Source organism: Leucopleurus acutus, assembly GCF_964270905.1.
Source record: "Leucopleurus acutus genome assembly, chromosome: 15".
Taxonomy (NCBI): Eukaryota; Metazoa; Chordata; class Mammalia; order Artiodactyla; family Delphinidae; genus Leucopleurus; species Leucopleurus acutus.
This window is the reverse complement of record NC_139157.1, coordinates 2,038,369-2,056,655: the sequence shown is the minus strand read 5'-3', so window position 1 is coordinate 2,056,655 and position 18,287 is coordinate 2,038,369. Positions and strand designations below refer to the sequence as shown.

General features: G+C 45.9%; 1 protein-coding gene across 6 annotated transcripts in view; it reads left to right on the top strand.

The window, feature by feature from the left end:
* The window catches only part of AFDN (afadin, adherens junction formation factor), a 139,548-nt gene that overhangs the window by 62,120 nt on the left and 59,141 nt on the right, over positions 1–18,287 (top strand). For all 6 annotated transcript variants that reach the window (XM_082855432.1, XM_082855435.1, XM_082855433.1 and 3 more), the window contains exons 7-10: positions 565–676; positions 1,823–1,990; positions 8,962–9,056; positions 10,303–10,565. In XM_082855432.1, the coding sequence (XP_082711558.1) occupies positions 565–676; positions 1,823–1,990; positions 8,962–9,056; positions 10,303–10,565 (638 nt within the window). The remainder of the gene's footprint in view (positions 1–564; positions 677–1,822; positions 1,991–8,961; positions 9,057–10,302; positions 10,566–18,287) is intronic.

Genomic DNA, 18,287 nt, shown 5'->3' with positions numbered 1-18,287 from the left:
TTTTGAGTGTGGTGAATGCAGTATCTTAAAGCATTTGTTGAATGAACGGCCCAGTAATACATCTAAATGATCTGATTAAAATTTAATCATAACAACGAATTTTCTACAAGAAAAAGAAAGCTAATCTCTTGTGTTGTTATGTGATCGTTATACCCTAAAAGGTTACCTGTTAGATGAAACTCCACATTAAGACGCTTGGTTATGAAAGGTGGGTCCCGCAGTCCCCTTTCTCGAAGGAACTACGCACAGGTTGACTGTCGCGTGCAGTCTTTCCAAGAGAGAGTTTGTCAGAAAGCAGACTCAGGCTAGTATGGGCCGGGGAGCCGGGCGCAGCGCAGGCAAGCAGGTGAAGGAAGACGGTCCGGCCGGCTGGCCGGGCTTTCAATTGGCAACTATTTTCCTTCACTTCTGTCAGTGTTTTTGAGAATTGTTCATTGTGTTTGACCAGTTCAGTTCTATCTACAGTGACTTTTTTACTTCCTCAAAAACGATACATTCTTTCTTTTACATACCTGCTAATTCACGTTTTGGGTGTAGTCACAGCTCATTGTTCTTCCCTCCCAGGTGGTGCTTCCTCCTGGGGCCCAGCATTCTGATGAGAAAGCTGCTGAAGAAATCATCCTTGATGACGACGAGTGTCCTTTACAGATCTTCAGGGAGTGGCCGAATGACAGAGGTGAAGAGTAATCTTACTTGTCAAAGCATTACCTCTGTGATGCGTTACACTCCGACTTGAAATATTAGTCGTTCAACTTACTGGGAGGTGTAGGAAGGTGCGCGTGGCCGAGTCTTTTGAGGGCTGTTTGCTGTGCAGGTTTCTGCCCCCTTCTTGGACTTGCTGGGTGGTTCCTAGGGGGTCCCCGCATCCTGAGGGCCGCTCTCTGCTGGTGGGTCTAGTGGGAGACCTGGCACAGGCCGTTTTGTGGCAGCAGGAGTACCGTGTCCTGAAGAAGCTGGACTTCAGTCCCGTGTCAGGACGTGGGAGATGGGCGTCTGTCAGCAGCGGGATCCTTTCCCTGCCGACCAGATGGACTGGTGATGTTTGGACAGATTTGTTGTGACAGGGAAAATAGTCTTCAACCTTAAATACCGTTTAGTAATTTAGTCATTTCATATAATGAATCCAGACTTTTCACTATCGAAACGATTTCTCCTAATTACGTCAAAGCAGTGAGGGTTTAAAGGTGTGTTTTTTATGAAATAGAGTTTTCTTGCTTTCAGATACACATCTTAAGCTACCTGTCGCTCCGTGGAGGGCCTTTGCGTTAGTAAAGACATAAAACCTGGCTGCCAGCCATGCTTGAGTGCAGACTGCAAGCTTTAAACATACACTTGCTTAGTACCGTTTCTCGACAGTATAAAGCTAAACTTTATTAAAGTCAGATTGCTTTGAATTCTGAGTTAATTCAATTGAATTAAATAAAATCAGGTTAACTAAGAATGTATGTGTATTTGTGTGCGCATGTGTTATTACATGTGTGTATGAGTGTGTTTATTGACCATAGGGTTCTTTACCAATAGAAACATTCATTTATTCTGAAACTGGAGTGTTGTCTTTCATGCATGTGATATGCTTGGGAGGGGGTTAATTTAAAATAATTTTTGGAAATTGCTTGCTAGAGTTTTCAAGAACATGTCAAGAGAGGAGTATTTCCTCTGTTGAGGGAAAGTGTAAATTGGGTAAAGCTCTTGCTTAATTATTCCCTGGGAGATGTTATTAAATTACATTTTCTTGATAAACCTTTGAACAGTTGATTGCCAGTCAGCTGGCCGTCTACACTCACTTGAGTCTGGTTGCTAATTTACAGTGTTACTGTTCTAGGGATTTTAGTCTTTCAGCTGAAGAGGAGGCCACCAGACTACATCCCAAAGAAAAGCCAGAAGCACATGGATGGGAAGCCGCTGCACGGGAAGGAGCGAGTTGATGGGTCTGGCTACGGCGCTGCACTCCCACCGGAGAAACTGCCCTACCTCGTAGAGCTGAGCCCAGGTGAGAGGTGTTACCAGTGTACATTCTCAGCTTTACATGTTGTTCTTTTTAATGAATGTATTTTAATTGGTCTTTCTTTTGACTGACAACCTTTTTTAAGATCATTTATTTAGAAAAGTAACCATCATAAGATGGTATTCATTAAAAAAGCAAAAACCCTTAATTAAGGTTATAGGATATGTATATGTATATGCATTAAAATATGTATATGCATTAAAAATAAACTTCACATGCACAGAAATGAATACTGAAAAACAAAATTTTAAATAGTGAACATAGAGAATTTAAGAAGTTTAAATGATTTACTCCCTTTTAAATTTTTTTTCCAAAATAACCCTGTAAAATACTTAACTACTAAAAATGAGAAACTGAAATGTAGTCCTCTTAGGACAGACGTCATGGAGGCAGGTGTGTATTTATCACACTGTTGCTTCATGTATGAACAGTGTCAAAAGAATATTTGTAAATTTAATTACACCTAAGAAGTCCACCTGTAAGAGGAGCGACATTTGCTTAGTTTTAAAATTATAATAGACTAAGTTGGTGTTCACGTTAGCCTTCTAAGTATTTCGTTTGTTGAGCTCTCTTAAGCTAAAGCTGTTATGACTTAGCCATCAGGTAGAGAGATACATTGACGTTCTTAAGGAAACGTTTTATACACACGCATCGTATGTAGTGTACGTATTTGTATGCATATTTAATATATGTGTGACACGTTTGTTTACCGTTCAGCTGAACTGTATCATTTCTTATTTATTTGGTTAAAATGATGGTATGTGACGTTTATTGTAAAATGCTGTGAAGAACAGAGTATTGTCCCTCCCACCCAGAACTGCTTTTTAAATAGAGCTCAGTAAGTAATTATAGAAAAAGTGAGCTAAAAACAGACTGGTTATGTAGATAATCTGTGTTTCCTTGGGCGGCAATTATGTTTTTCTCTTTGATTCCTGAGTATTTATTTTTGTTTACAAGATTATAACTAATGATTAGATGTGGCACTTGTGGTCCAGTGGTCTCCATGGCACAACTGGGTTGTGTTATATTGGTACAGGGAAAATGCTGTTGTTTTGACTGGTACTCCATAATTAGTAGTCCGTGGCCGTGTGCTGCAAGTAGTGGTTTTTATGCTTAATTATGTTTGAAGGTTTTTTTAAAATGATTAGCTGTTGATGAGGAAGATGTGAGTGTTGCCTTGTCTCTCAGTTCTCCGGCTGAAAAGTTCATGAAACTTTGGTTTTCTCACAGTGGTTTGCAGACATGATTAGTGGTGAGGGTTTGGTGCTCAGTGGTCCGAGGCAGTGAACGGCGGCTGGAAGACAGCCATCTGTTTTTGAACTTAGAGGTTTTTAGGATCATCTTTGGGCATTGGGTCTGCCATTCAAGATTTTGCATTACGTGCTAGAAGCTAATGATTGTTTTCTCCCAAACTGAAATTTTTGAAAATAGGAGTATTAACCCAGAGAGAGTTGATAAATAGCACCTGACGCAGGATGATTTTCAAATGAGTAGTGGAAAGTTGACTTGGTGGGTAGCAGAGACAGGATGAGAATTCATCCATTTATTTCTTTGACAAGTACTTACTGACTGCTTACTGTGTGTCAGACACTGTTCTGGACCTTGGGGATAGGAGAACACCAGCAAAGCACATTAAGCCTGGCCGTGGGAACGTAGATTCTAGTGGGAATTGGCGTTCTGACCGCTTGCTTCATCCTTACGGCCTCCCGGGTAATAAAACAGAGAGAAATTTTTTGTCGGCGTAAGAAACTGATGGATCCGAGATAATCGCTAGCTGTGTCCTGCTGGTTACCAAGTACTGGCGACAGCATCTATCAGATGCTTGTTAGAACACGGCTTCTTTCACGGCCCTCTGCTACTTCAGTCAGCGTTTACCGAGCTGCTGCTTTAGGCCGCGCAGTAGGTACACAGGTGACTCAGGTGGCTTCCAGAGACACTCGTGGTCCGAATAGCTGGGCAGCCGGGGCCCCCGTCAGTCCGACGCGCCCGAGCGCCTGGGCTGCCTGCTGGAGAGCTGCAGCGCTCCGCAGGTGCCTGCAGTTCAGCTCCGCGCCGCACTCGCAGGTGAGCAGGTGACGGGGGCGGGTGGGGGGAGGCCCGGTTGCCGACCGGGGTCTGTCTCACTCCAGAGCTGTTCTCTTCACCAGGTCACGCTGTCTTCTTAAGGTGTCGTTGCTGACCGAGCCCGGTCAGCACGCGGAGTGAAATGGACTTAGTTTCCCTGTGTTCGTGGATGCTGACTTGTTACGAGCGACTGTTTCCCTGGACATGTTGTCAGCCAAGCACGTGTCCTCGGGGTTGGGCCGAGGTCCTGTAGGTGTCCTTGGAGGCTTTTGAGATGTGGGCGGGTGCTTCCACTGTCTTTTGGAGGGACGGGGGTAGAAGTCGTTTTCGTCCCTTGCTCTGGGTTGGGCTGTGCTCCGCAGGGAAGGAGCGGGGTGGGTCTCCCTGTCATGGACAGACAGCTGCTCCCCTGCTGCTCGGGGACTCCCTGTCAACTCAGTGTCCCCCTCAGCAATGTGCCCACGCCGCGCGGAGCATGGCTGCCGTGTCCTCCAGCCCAGGGCTGGGGCGGGACGTGCCTTTCCCCCTGGACAGTCGCCTCCCTGCAGCTCACCCTCTCCTTCTCTCCCCTGCATGCGTCTGCATGGCCTCTGTCCGCCGCTGCTGCCTTCACCTGGGTCCCGCGCGTGTGTGCGCGCCCCAGGGAGAAGGGGTCGCTTTGCCTGCTACGGCTGGCGCACTTCCTGCTACTGTCTCATCTCGAGCACTAACGACCTCACGGGCAGAACAGCGGTAACTGACCAGATGCTGGATGTGTTGGCTTTTCAGTTAATATAAATGACTTTTCTTAAGAGTTTAATGTACTTTCATTTTATCTCTATCTAGTTAACTCTTCCGCATCCAGGATTCATTTCATTTAATAGCTTATTTTGCAGAAATGTCCGGTGTCTTTGTTCAGGCTAAGTTTTAAGTGAGAATTTGGACTAAAGGAGGGAGAGAGCTGTTTTCCTGTCCTTCGACTCTGTGCGCCCCCAGGAGGAAGAGGGGGAGACACGGGGGGAGGAGGTGTGGACGGGGGTGAGGGAGGAGGACAGAAGGAGAAATGGGGGTGGTGGATGGGGGAGGGAGCGCCGATCGGGGCCACGCGTCCGGTGGCGCCAGGAGGCTGAGGAGGAAGAGGCCGCCACCCGCTTAGTGCCGCTCGTGTCTGTGCCGGTCTCGCGAGGCGCTCGCTGCCACCGTGAGCAGGTTCCGGGCGCCCCCGGCCTCGGCCTGCCCGCTTGGCATCATTTCTGGCTGGCGCAGCTGGGCCTTCTTACTTGGAACTTGTTTCTCAGATGTTGTGCATTAGAATCTGTCATCTTAAGTAGTACATGGAAATACTTCCTTTGTCTGTTTTTATATTTCAAGTGCCATCTTTTACATGTCGATGCAACAATCAAAACTTTCTCGTATATAAAGTTGACTCAGCCTTTCGGCATCTTATCAGTTTGTTGAATTTTCTCCAAACTGATCATACAGGTTTTCATTGGATATTAACCAAACTTGGAGTTTTAGTTTTTTATTCTTTTAAAGAAAAATGGAAACAAGGGATATTTAGTACCTATTTTGATATAATACATAAGTAGAGTCTAAGACAAGTTTCTGTTGTTATTTTATTCCTGAAAAGGATTCCTTAATGTTTTCACGTGTTGGTTACTTTCACACTGTAGAAGAATGGAGCAAATAGAGAGACAAATACGTTTCCTCTTTTACCTGGTATGTACCGAAAAGTTTCTTCCCTGTTGTACTGGTTCGCTAAAACGTAAGCGAACGTAAGCTCTCTGGGGGCCAGGACATGAGCTTACTTTCTCACCGCAGACCTCTGGCGTCCGCGCGGCGCCTGGGACACGGAAGCGCTGGTCAGCACTCCTTAAACGCGTGAGTCCCCCACCCTCCGTTCGCAAGCGGGCGGCCAAGAGACGCCCCAGGCCGTCGTCCACCCAGCTGCCCAGAGGCAGAAGCAGGCCTGGATGTGTAGACATGCTGTGCAGTGACACCAAAAGTGTCCTGAAAAACATTCTCAGGCTTTGCTCAGAGTGATCTATTTTAAGTGCGTCCCAAACGTTGGACATTTGACTGGTTGTTGCATATTCCATTTGGTAACCCCAAATGGTATTCTAACGCTTGTGCAAGCCAGGAGAAGGAAGAACATGAGTATCGGGAGGTGTAATTATATGCGCACAAAATAGACTGAAGATTTGCTTCTGGGTGGGGAAGGACTAGGCAGGGGCCAGGTGGGGGAGGGTGCGGTTCACCGGGTCCTTCTTGTGCCTTTTGAATTTTGCACCATATGAACGTGGTACGTATCTTTAAGGCAAAAGTATAAAATGTTTCTGAAAAGCATTTAAAGCCTCTGGAAGAAGCACTCGGCTGTGTGGTAGGGTTACTTCGGAAGATTTATCTCCGCCTTCAGAGGCACTGCGGATCCATTGTAGCTCTCAAGTGAGGAGAGATGTGCTCCGGTACTTAAGCCAGAAATAGAGCATTTGTAGAATCCCTGTGTGGAAGGGGATAAAATTTTAAGGTTTTTGTTTTAAGCCACAGTTTTACACGTTTGTTACTGCCTGTGAGGTGACTGTGCTCTTACTGAGGAGGGGCCTTGGATCTGCAAGAAGCTGTCAGTTACATTGTGAACATTACTCGCCTCCGTTTCTGCGTTCTGCCCGAGGTCCCAGAACTCTGTTTTATCTGCGACGTGAGTGGCCACCGTTTAGGTTATTCAGGATATACCTGTAAAGGTATCTTTGTTTTCTATTATTACTGTGAAGCAGAAAGAAAGAAGGGATTGGGAAGGTTTATTTCTGATCCGTCTGTCGATAGATTTCTGTCACAGAGAAAGGAAAGACTGAGAAAGTTTGTATCTCTCCCTTTCTTTTTATATTTCTAAATTTGTGGATGTAAATGTTGATGCAGAAAAGTATATGATACCCATTTATTAGCTCACAAGGTACCCTTCAGAAGCATTCAAAATGCAGAAGAAAGCGAATGTGGATTTTTCTTTCACCCCTAAACAGACATATTTTTCATGTTCTTCTGTTTTTTAAACACTGTAATTGAAACAGTTGTTCTTGATCACTTATTTGCTTCTTTTGCTTTCTTTATAATTCATTTGTATAATTCTGTGCGAGACCGTATCGCATTATTCTGTTCTCCGCATTTTTAGTTAATAACTCTTCACTGTTAATACGTTAACGCTTTATTGAGCGCACGCTGCACTGAGCACCGGGTGTAGAGAGATTGTTTGAAAGACCTAGCCGCCTGGGAGCAGGGGTGGGAGAGGCGAGGAAGCAGAGACCCTCACCAGACACGGCCAGTGGGCTTGAGACCAAGTGGCTCACGGTGCTGTGGGTGCCGGAGAGGGTGCTTCCTGACAGGGACCGTCCTTAGGCTGCCTGTGGTGTTTACAGCCAGCAGAGTGGTAAGCATCCCTCAGGGATTTGGGCTCAGCAGGTCTAGAAGGGAACTGAGTCCTGTCCAGGGAAAGCCCCGCGTGACTCTGAGGCCCCGTTTCGGATCAGTGCTTGGAGTTGAAATAAAGTTGTTTAAACGAGGCTTCAGCTGCCAGCAGATCTGATGAGGATGAGCTGTGGAGCGACGCAGACCCGGGGCCCGGCGTTTAGTGCCTGTGAGACGTGTGTCTCTCGAATGCTGCTTCAGTCTCGTCTTCCCTTCACCCAGATCCCAGAGATCGCTGCAGGCCTGTGCTTAGCGTGTTATCTTGTGCACTCTCAAATGAGCAACCGTTCTAACAGCTTGCACACCCATGTTCCTGGCGTCTTCGGTCTGTGAGAGTTGAGACCACACTGCACTAAGATTTTAGCAGTCTGCACTCTGTGTACACTGCAGTGTTTACACTCCTGATCCTGGGGACTAGAGATTTTAACTGCAGCTCGGTGAGCGATTCTGAAGTCGCTGAGGCTCTGGGGCAGCGGGGCCTGCACAGCATGGGCACAGCGAGGCTGCTGCTGTCACGGCCCTGGGACCGTGTCCTGGCACGTGAGTGCCGAGGCCCGTGTCCCCCGATGTGATAGCGCTGAGATCAGAATGAGCCTCTGTGTTAGGTGGGTTGGGTTGGCAGGTGAGGAGAGGAGGAGCCCATCTGGGGGTCAGTGGGCAGGGGCCGCGGCTCTTGTGGTCCCCCGAAGCCAGCCCGTCAGACAAAGTGATGGCAGGCAAGGGAAACATCTCAGCAGTTCCCGGAAGTGTGAAATGACACAGAAGTAAAAAACCCAGGCTCTCCTTTTGTCCTTCACCCCAGCTCCACTCCGTGGAGGTGAGCACTTCTCACGGCAGTTCTTACTGGAGCTTCCTGCCAGGGGTGGCCATCAGAATCACGTGGGGACACGCGCTGGGGCCTCATCTCTGGGGTCGGTCTGGTCCCGAAGGTCCGGGGTGAGCTGGGAGGTCACACTCCTTCCATCGGTAGCCCTGGCGGTCTGTGAGGAGGTCCGGTCTGGAAGGAGCGTCTCCCTGTCTTCTTCAGAAGGTCCGGGGTGAGATGGGAGGTCACAGTCCTTCCATCGGTAGCTCCGCTGTGCCTGGCGGTCTGTGAGGAGGTCCGGTCTGGAAGGAGGGTCTCCCTGTCTTTAGAGTCAGACACAAGTCCAGGACCGTGTGGTGGGGAAACATTTTTTTTCTGTGATAAGAAAACGTCGGTATGAATGACGGTGTTAGTACCTTGAATTATATTTTAAACAGAAGCTGATGTGCGTATGTCTTACTTTGAATTTTGTGTATTCAGTTACTTAAGTTGCATGATATAAATTTGGGGAGTTCTTTGAACAGAAATCCTGAGAATTGAGAACAGTAGTGTTGCTTCAAAGGTAACCTGTTGTTTGCTTGTTTGTTTCAAATAACATGGTGAGCACATTCGACTTGGCTAGTGAAGCCCTGTCCTTCTCTCATCGCAGATGGTTCCGACTCCAGAGACAAGCCAAAGCTCTACCGCCTTCAGCTGAGTGTCACTGAGGTTGGGACAGAGAAGTTCGACGACGGCTCCATCCAGGTGCGTGTCCGGCTGCCACTCTGCCGCTTCGGTGGGTCATAGGGCAGTGTGTGGGCCTGCCGCGCCGCGGGTGAGTGGAAGGGAGGGAAAGCCTTTGTATGTAATGGAAGCAGCCTGCTTGCTCTGGGTCACGTCTCTCTGCTTCATTGTGAACAGAGCAGAGTGTGAGTGTCTTTCCCACTCCCCCCCAGACCTCCAGGGCTGTTGCTTTTCTCCAAAAGATGGTGATGGTTTTATAGGTTGTTTCAAGATGACAAGATTAAGGGGGATAATGTACGTGGAAGTGCCTGTCACTGGGTCGCACACGCAGTAGGAGGCGTTCAGTGAAGTATAGTTAAAATGTTAGCTGAGCCACAGTGCTCAGGCTGGATTAGAGCAGAGCTTAGCGTGCCTGTGCGCTGGGAAGGGCAGGGCTGCTCGCTTCCTGGGGCTTGGGTGTGGGCAGATGTCCCTTTCTCTGTATTCTCACTTCTCAGTTGTGGCATGAGGGGCCCGATTACTAATGTCATTTTCAGTTCTAACCCCGTCCTCAGCACAGCAGTAAAACAGGTGAACAGCGATTTGTAGCCCTGATGATCTGTGTAGATTTACCCATTAATTGTCTAATATTCAAGATGACCACGTTTTATTTTTTAATAAATTTGTTTATTTATTTTTGGCTGCGTTGGGTCTTCTTTGCTGCGCGCGGGCTTTTCTCTAGTTGCGGTGAGCAGGGGCTACCCTTGTTGTGGTGTGCAGGCTTCTCAGTGCAGTAGCTTCTCTTGTTGCGGAGCACGGGCTCTAGGCGCATGGGCTTCAGTAGTTGTGGCACGTGGGCTCAGTAGTTGTGGCACATGGGCTCAGTAGTTGTGACTCGTGGGCTCTAGAACGCAGGCTCAGTAGTTGTGGCTCTCGGGCTTAGTTGCTCCACGGCATGTGGGATCTTCCTGGACCAGGGCTCGAACCCGTGACCCCTGCGCTGGCAGGTGGATTCTTAACCACCGAGCCACCAGGGAAGCCCCCATATGCTTTTTAATGCAGAGTTGTGGTACCCCTTAAATCAAGCTGCTGGATGGTGAAAATATTCAGTTATTTTGACAGTGTTTATTTAATTAATAAATTAAGGGAAAATTCCCTGAAAGCACCAAAAATCCAGAGTTTATTAGATTATATTTATCATAAAAGAGGGACTTACAGTCTTAAAATTCAGTTTTTAAGTCCTCTGTAGTTGATGATGGAAGTTCCTTTGATTTTCCTTTCCTTTTAGTTGTTTGGTTCAGGAATTGAGCCCCATCACTGTGACCTCACAAACATGGATGGAGTGGTCACGGTCACGCCGAGGAGCATGGATGCCGAGACCTACGTGGACGGGCAGCGCATCTCGGAGACGACGATGCTGCACAGCGGGATGAAGGTGCAGTTTGGGGTGTCCCATGTGTTTAAGTTCGTGGACCCCAGCCAGGACCACGCTCTGCCCAAGAGATCCGTGGATGGAGGCCTGATGGCGAAGGGTCCCAGACAGAGGCCTGGGTAAGTCACCTTTAAGAATCCCAGAGTGTTGTGATCGTGCTGAAAATGAAGTGAATTCGCCGTAGGTTATGTGTTTTATTGTCTTTTCAAAGTCTGTGGTTTGTGGTTCAGGTTCTTGTTGGTTTGGGTTGGTTTCAGAGAAGAAGAAGAAGAAAGAAAGGTCCTGACTTCATCTTGAAATTGGAAGTTGTGGCTGGTTTTTACTTTTAAATTTTGTTTTTTACCTGATACTTTTTTTAAAATAAATTTATTTATTTATTTTTGGCTGCGTTGGGTCTTCGTTGCTGCGCGTGGGGGCTACTCTTCGTTGCGGTGCGCGGTCCTCTCACTGCGGTAGCTTCTCTTGTTAAGGAGTATGGGCGCCAGGTGTGCGGGCTTCAGTAGTTATGGCGCGTGGGCTCAGTAGTTGTGGCTCGCAGGCTCTAGAGCGCAGGCTCAAGAGTTGTGGCACGTAGGCTTAGCTGCTCCGCAGCATGTGGGATCTTCCCGGACCAGGGCAGGGCTCAAACTCGTGTCCCCTGCATCGGCAGGCGGATTCTTAACCACTGCGCCACCAGGGAAGCCCTAGCTGATACTTTAAAACAACACTTTATTTGAATTATGGTGTTGTGTGTAATGAGCCTTACGTCACCGAGGTGTTTTTGTTGAGGTGTGCCTTCTCTGTTACTAGTAGTGAAACACGTTGTTCTTTGTTAAGGAATTCAAGGTATTTGGCTCCACCTAGTGCCTGTCTGAGGACTTGCAACGTGGGCCTGGTGCTGGAAAAGGAAACTCCTTACCGTCTGGGAAAACTTCTCTGAGGGGAAGGGAATAACACTTCCTTTTTGATAACATTTTTTTCATGAATATACTGCCCGGTGACTATTACCCGTCTTACAGGTTGCTAGGGTGTGGATCTTGGGAAGACAGGGGCAGTTGCTTCTCCCCGGCCCTGCTGAGAGCACAGACGTAGCATCCCAGGGGTGGCGCTCCTCGTTCCTGTGCCGTGGTTTCCTGCGTGAAACCGCGCAGAGCTTCCACCTGGGGCCACGTGGGGATCGTTCCCGTTCCCTCGTGCTGGCCCTTCGGTAGCTCACTGTCGGCACTAGGAGTTCTACCCTGACGGCTGCTGCCAGGCTGTTGAGGACGTCTTGGCCTCTCTTCTCACTCTGTCCACATTGAATCCTGGCGGTGGAGAAGGGTGAGGGGCAGTCGCGGTTGGTGCAGATAAGACGTAACACCACTCCCGGGTGGACGCTCTGTGGTTCGCGCACGTTCGCGTCAGCAGGGTGGATGTAGGGACTGCCATGCGGGTGTGGGGATCTGACGTCCCAGTGTCTCGCCTTCCAGTGCCAGGGTTCAGCAAGTGACCGAGCCCTTAGTCCCCGAAAGAACCGGCGTGGGTCTGTACTTCACAGGAAGGTCCCTGTCTCCATCTTTAAACTGGGCGCGCGATAAACCCGTCCTTCCCTACTGTGTCTGGCAAGACCAGGTTTTTTAAATTCCTTTCTTCAGGTTGTATTTGTTTATCAGCCGTCTCCCCATTTCCTGTCTCTTGTCATGACCTTCCCACTGGCTCTTCTCTTCAGCAGATGGTCTTGCTGAAAGGGTTTCCATGTTAATTAGCAGCTTTCCTTCGCCCCGTTTCTTCCTTTCAGCACCAGACACCTGGACAGGGTAAAGCCCGCCTGCTTAGTAGCCTCACCCTTATTCCTCGGAAGTTTCTCCAGAGAACTTACCGTGTGAGCAGTTCTTCTGGTGTGTGTGTATCGTCTAGCAGCAGTGCCTACGATTACTGCCTCTTATTTGCAACTGGGCTTTACTTCTAGGTTTTATATCATATTTATTTTGATGGTGTTAGTTGGTAGTGTTACTGTCATAAACACAGTTCTGCAAACTGTCTCTGTCCCACTCTTGCAGTCGGCGCTTCAGTTTTGTGGGCGATGTTTTCCTGGGTGAGAACATCCGTCTCCTACTGCTTTTTGCCTTAATGGTTCCTGCTCTGGAGGCCTGCGGTTGTTGATTCTTGTCTTGTCTCTGGCTGAAAGCAGAGTTCGTGTAAGGACATGGAGAACATCTCATCGAGGGGTAGTGCTGCTGTGACATTTTATTTTTATTACATCTTTTTCCTGCAAAACTAGTCAAAACTGCTTAGTGGTTGAATATACCAGTACTTACACGTACATCCATAAAGTAGAACGGACTTTCCTTTTTTATAAAAATTAATACTGTTCTCACGTTAAACCATTACGCAGATTTCTAGGTAGATAACTCAGGTATTCCTTTTTCTCACACATGTATATATATTTCTTAAATGGGCTATAATTGGCAGATTAGTTCAGGTGTGTGACATAGTGATTCAGTATTTGTATGTATTGTGAGATGGTCACAGTAAGTCTAGTTACGTCCATCGCCACACGTAGTTATGCAGTTTTTTCCTGTGATGAGAACTTTAGGATCTCCTCTTAGCAGCTTTCAGTTATGCAGCACAGTCTTAGGAACTGTAGTCACTGTGCTCTGCACTACATCCCCAGGACTTAATTATTTTAAAACTGGAAGCCTGTACCTTTTGACCCATTTTGGCATTCCCCCCACCATCCAGACACCCCTGCCTCTGGTATCCACCAATGTTTGTATCTGTGAGTTTGGTTTTTTTGTTGTTACTGTTTTTTTATATACAGTTTTCAAAGGTCACTTCCCATTTACAGTTATTACAAAATATTGGCTCTGCTCCCCACGTCGTACAACATATTCTTGAGCCCGTGGTGCCCCCGGCGGTTTACGCCTCCCATCCCACAGCCCCTGTACTGCCCTTCTCCCCACCCCCATCGTAACCACTAGTTTGTTCTCTGTGTCCGTGAGTCTGCTTCTTTTTTCTTGTATTCACTAGTCTGTTGTATTTTTCAGGTGGTATCTGTAGTATTTGTCTTTCTCTGTCTGACTTGACTTAGCATAATGCCCTCCAAGTCCATCCATGTTGCTGCAAGTGGCAAAATTTCATTCCTTTTATGGCTGTCTTGTTGTTCTAAGTTCCACATGTGAGTGAGATCATATGGTAATTGTCTTTCTCCGACATTCCAGTGAGCACAGTTTCTTCACGTTCCATTCATGTTGTCACAAATGGCAAGATTTCCTTCATTTTTATGGTTGAATAATATTCCTGTGAGTGTGTGTACACAGATACAGGCGTGCGCGCGCGCGCACACACACACACACACACACTCTCACTATATCATCTTTATCCATTCTTCCATCAGTGGACACTTAGGCTGCTCCCATATCTTGGCTGTTGTGAGTGAGGCTGCAGTGAACGTGAGGTGAGGATGTCATATCAAGTCAGTGTTCTCATTGTCTTCGGATATACACCCGGAAGTGGGATTGCCGGGTCATACGGTAGCTCTTGTGTTAATTGTTGAGGAACCTCCATTACCGGTCTCCATAGTGGCTGCACCGATCTCCATTCCCACCAACAGTGCACGAGTGTTCCCTTTTCTCCACACCCTCACCAACACATACCTCTTGTCCTTTTGATGATGGCCATTCTGGTAGGTGTGAGGTGATGCCTCCTTGCGGTTTTGATTTGCGTTTCCCTGGTGATTAGTGATGTTGAGCATCTTGTCATGTACTTGTTGGTGATCTGTATGTCTTTAGAAAATGTTTATTCAGATCCTCTGCCCGTTTGTTAATTGTTTTTTGTTTTGGGAGGAGATGTTGTTACTGAGTTGTATGAAGTCTTTATATATTTTGGATATTAACCCCTTATCAGATATATGGTTTGCAAATATTTTCTCCCCTTGCACACATTGCTTCTTCATTTTGTCGGTGGTTTCCTTTGCTGTGCAGAAGCTTTTAGTTTGCTGCAGTCCCACTTGTTTATTTTGCTTTTGTTGCCTTTACTTTTTTGTCAGATGCAAAAACTCATCACCAAGACTAGTGTCAAGGAGCTTACTGCCTACATTTTCTTCTGGGAGTTTATGGTTTCAGGTCTTACTCAAGCCTTTGATCCGTTTTGAGTTAATCTTTGTGTTTGGTGTAAGATGGTGATCCGTTCTCATTCTTTTGCACGTGGCTGTCCAGTGTTCCCAACACTTTTTATTGAAGAGACTGTCCTGTATGTTCTCTGTCATTGTATATTCTTGGCTCCTTTGTCATAGATTAATTGACCATATATGTGTGGGTTTATTTCTGGGTTCTCTATCCTGTTCCATTGATCTGTGTGTCTGTTTTTATGCTGATACCATTCTGTTCTGATTACTATAGCTTTGTACAATAATATAGTTTGAAATCAGGGAGTGACTTGTTCTTTGTTCTTTTTCTTTGTTCTGTCTCCAGGTTGCTTTCACTACTTGGGATCTTTTGTGGTTCCATAGAAATTTTAGAATTGTTCTATTTTTGTGGAAAATGCCATTGGAATTTTGATAGGGATTCCAATGAATGTATAGATTGCCTTTGGTATGGACATTTTAACAATATCCATTCTTCCAGTCCATGAGCACAAAATAACAAATATCTTCCATTTATTTGTATCTTCTTCAGTTTCTTTGATCAGTGTCTTGGAGTTTTCAGTGTACTGGTCTTTCACCTCCTTGGTTAAATTTATTTTTAGGTGTTTTATTCTTTTTGATGCGGCTGTAAATGGGATTATTTTCTTAATGTCTCTGATATTTTGTTACTTGTGTATAGAAACACAACATATTTTTGTTACTGGTTTTGAACCCTGCAAGCTTACTGGATTGGCTTATTCTAACACATTTTTTTTAGTGGAGTCTTTAGGGTTTTCTGTATGTAACACCTTGTCATCTGCAAATAGTGACAGTTTCCCTTATTTTCTGATTTAGATGGTTCTTATTTCTTTTTCTTGCCTAATTGCTCTGGCTTTGTTGAATAATATTGGTGAGAGTGGGCATCCTTGTCTTGTTCCGGATCTTAGAGGAAATGCTTTCAGTTCTTCACTGTTGAGTATGGTGTTGGCTTAGGTTTGTCATACGTGGCCTCTATGATGATGAGGGATGTTTCTTCTGTGCCCGCTTTGTGGAGAGTTTTTATCACAAATGGCTGTTGAATTTTGTCAGATCTTGTTCTGCATATGTGGAGATGATCGTGTGGTTCTTTTATCCTTTTCGTTAGCGTGGTGTGCCACGTTGGTGGCTTTGTGGCTGTTGAACCATCTGTGTGCATCCCTGGAATAAATCACACTTGATCATGGTGTATGAGCCTCTCAGCAGATGTCTTAGGGCTCTTTCTCCCCTTTGGTTGGGCCTCTCTCGTGAACTGGAATAAATGGATTGCATTCACCCTTCATTTGTGCCAAAGAGCTGTAGCTTGCCTCAGGTTATTGACTCTTTGAAATGAGATTTTGTTTATATTCTCAACTAATTTTTCATAATGATAAGTTTAACAGTTTTGGTATTTTTGAGATATTCTTAAAAACTGTTTAGAATTACTCTGGATCTAATTATTGACATTATCAAAAATTTCTCCATTTCTTTATTTGTAGCCTAATGGTGGTATCCGTGAGCTTTTAAAAAACCATCAGCTTGGCTTTCAGGCAGGAGTCAGCTGGGCCTGTGCCTTGTCTTCATGCCCACTCCACCCCCCCACCCCACCCCGGCCTTCCCTGAGCCCACACGTGGGCTCCTGGCGCCTCAGGCGTCGGCGCTGTGTTCACGCACCCCGGCCTTCCCTGAGCCCACACGTGGGCTCCTGGCGCCTCAGGCGTCGGCGCTGTGTTCACGCACCCCGGCCTTCCCTGAGCCCACACGTGGGCTCCTGGCGCCTCAGGCGTCGGCGCTGTGTTCACGCACCCTGGCCTTCCCTGAGCCCACACGTGGGCTCCTGGCGCCTCAGGCGTCGGCGCTGTGTTCACGCACCCCGGCCTTCCCTGAGCCCACACGTGCCATTTGCCGCCTAGAGAGACGCGCTGACGGAACAGCTTTCTCTTTTTTCCTTTATGCTTCCTTTCAATTTTTTGTTATTAGTTTTCAAAAAACTGATCTCAAAAAAGGGAGAAGACTCAAATCAATAGAATTAGAAATGAAAAAGGAGAAGTAACAACTGACACTGCAGAAATAAAAAAGATCATGAGAGATTACTACAAGCAACTCTATGCCAATAAAATGGACAACCGGGAAGAAATGGACAAATTCTTAGAAATGCACAACCTGCCAAGACTGAATCAGGAAGAAATAGAAAATATGACCAGACCAATCACAAGCACTGAAATTGAAACTGTGATTAAAAATCTTTCAACAAACAAAAGCCCAGGACCAGATGGCTTCACAGGCGAATTCTATCAAACATTTAGAGAAGAGCTAACACCTATCCTTCTCAAACTCTTCCAAAATATAGCAGAGGGAGGAACACTCCCAAATTCATTCTACGAGGCCACCATCACCTTGATACCAAAACCAGAGAAGGATGCCACAAAGAAAGAAAACTACAGGCCAATATCACTGATGAACATAGATGCAAAAATCCTCAACAAAATACTAGCAAACAGAATCCAACAGCACATTAAAAGGATCGTACACCATGATCAAGTGGGGTATATTCCAGGAATGCAAGGAACCCAACAGCACATTAAAAGGATCATACACCATGATCAAGTGGGGTATATTCCAGGAATGCAAGGATTCTTCAATATACGCAAATCAATCAACGTGATACACCATATTAACAAGTTGAAGGAGAAAAACCACATGATCATCTCAATAGATGCAGAGAAAGCTTTTGACAAAATTCAACACCCATTTATGATAAAAACTCTGCAGAAAGTAGGCATAGAGAGAACTTTCCTCAACATAATAAAGGCCATATATGACAAACCCACAGCCAACATCATCCTCAATGGTGAAACACTGAAAGCATTTCCACTAAGATCAGGAACAAGACAAGGTTGCCCACTCTCACCACTCTTATTCAATATAGTTTTGGAAGTTTTAGCCACAGCGATCAGAGAAGAAAAGGAAATAAAAGGAATCCAAATCGGAAAAGAAGAAGTAAAGCTGTCACTGTTTGCAGACGACATGATACTATACATAGAGAATCCTAAAGATGCTACCAGAAAACTACTAGAGCTAATCAATGAATTTGGTAAAGTATCAGGATACAAAATTAATGCACAGAAATCTCTTGCATTCCTATACACTAATGAGGAAAAATCTGAAAGTGAAATCAAGAAAACACTCCCATTTACCATTGCAACAAAAAGAATAAAATATCTAGGAATAAACCTACCTAAGGAGACAAAAGACCTGTATGCAGAAAATTATAAGACACTGATGAAAGAAATTAAAGATGATACAAATAGTTGGAGAGATATACCATGTTCTTGGATTGGAAGAATCAACATTGTGAAAATGACTCTACTACCCAAAGCAATCTACAGATTCAGTGCAATCCCTATCAAACTACCACTGGCATTTTTCACAGAACTAGAACAAAAAATTTCACAATTTGTATGGAAACACAAAAGACCCCGAATAGCCAAAGCAATCTTGAGCACGAAAAACGGAGCTGGAGGAATCAGGCTCCCTGACTTCAGACTATACTACAAAGCTACAGTAATCAAGACAGTATGGTACTGGCACAAAAACAGAAAGATAGATCAATGGAACAGGATAGAAAGCCCAGAGATAAACCCACGCACATATGGTCACCTTATCTTTGATAAAGGAGGCAGGAATGTACAGTGGAGAAAGGACAGCCTCTTCAATAAGTGGTGCTGGGAAAACTGGACAGCTA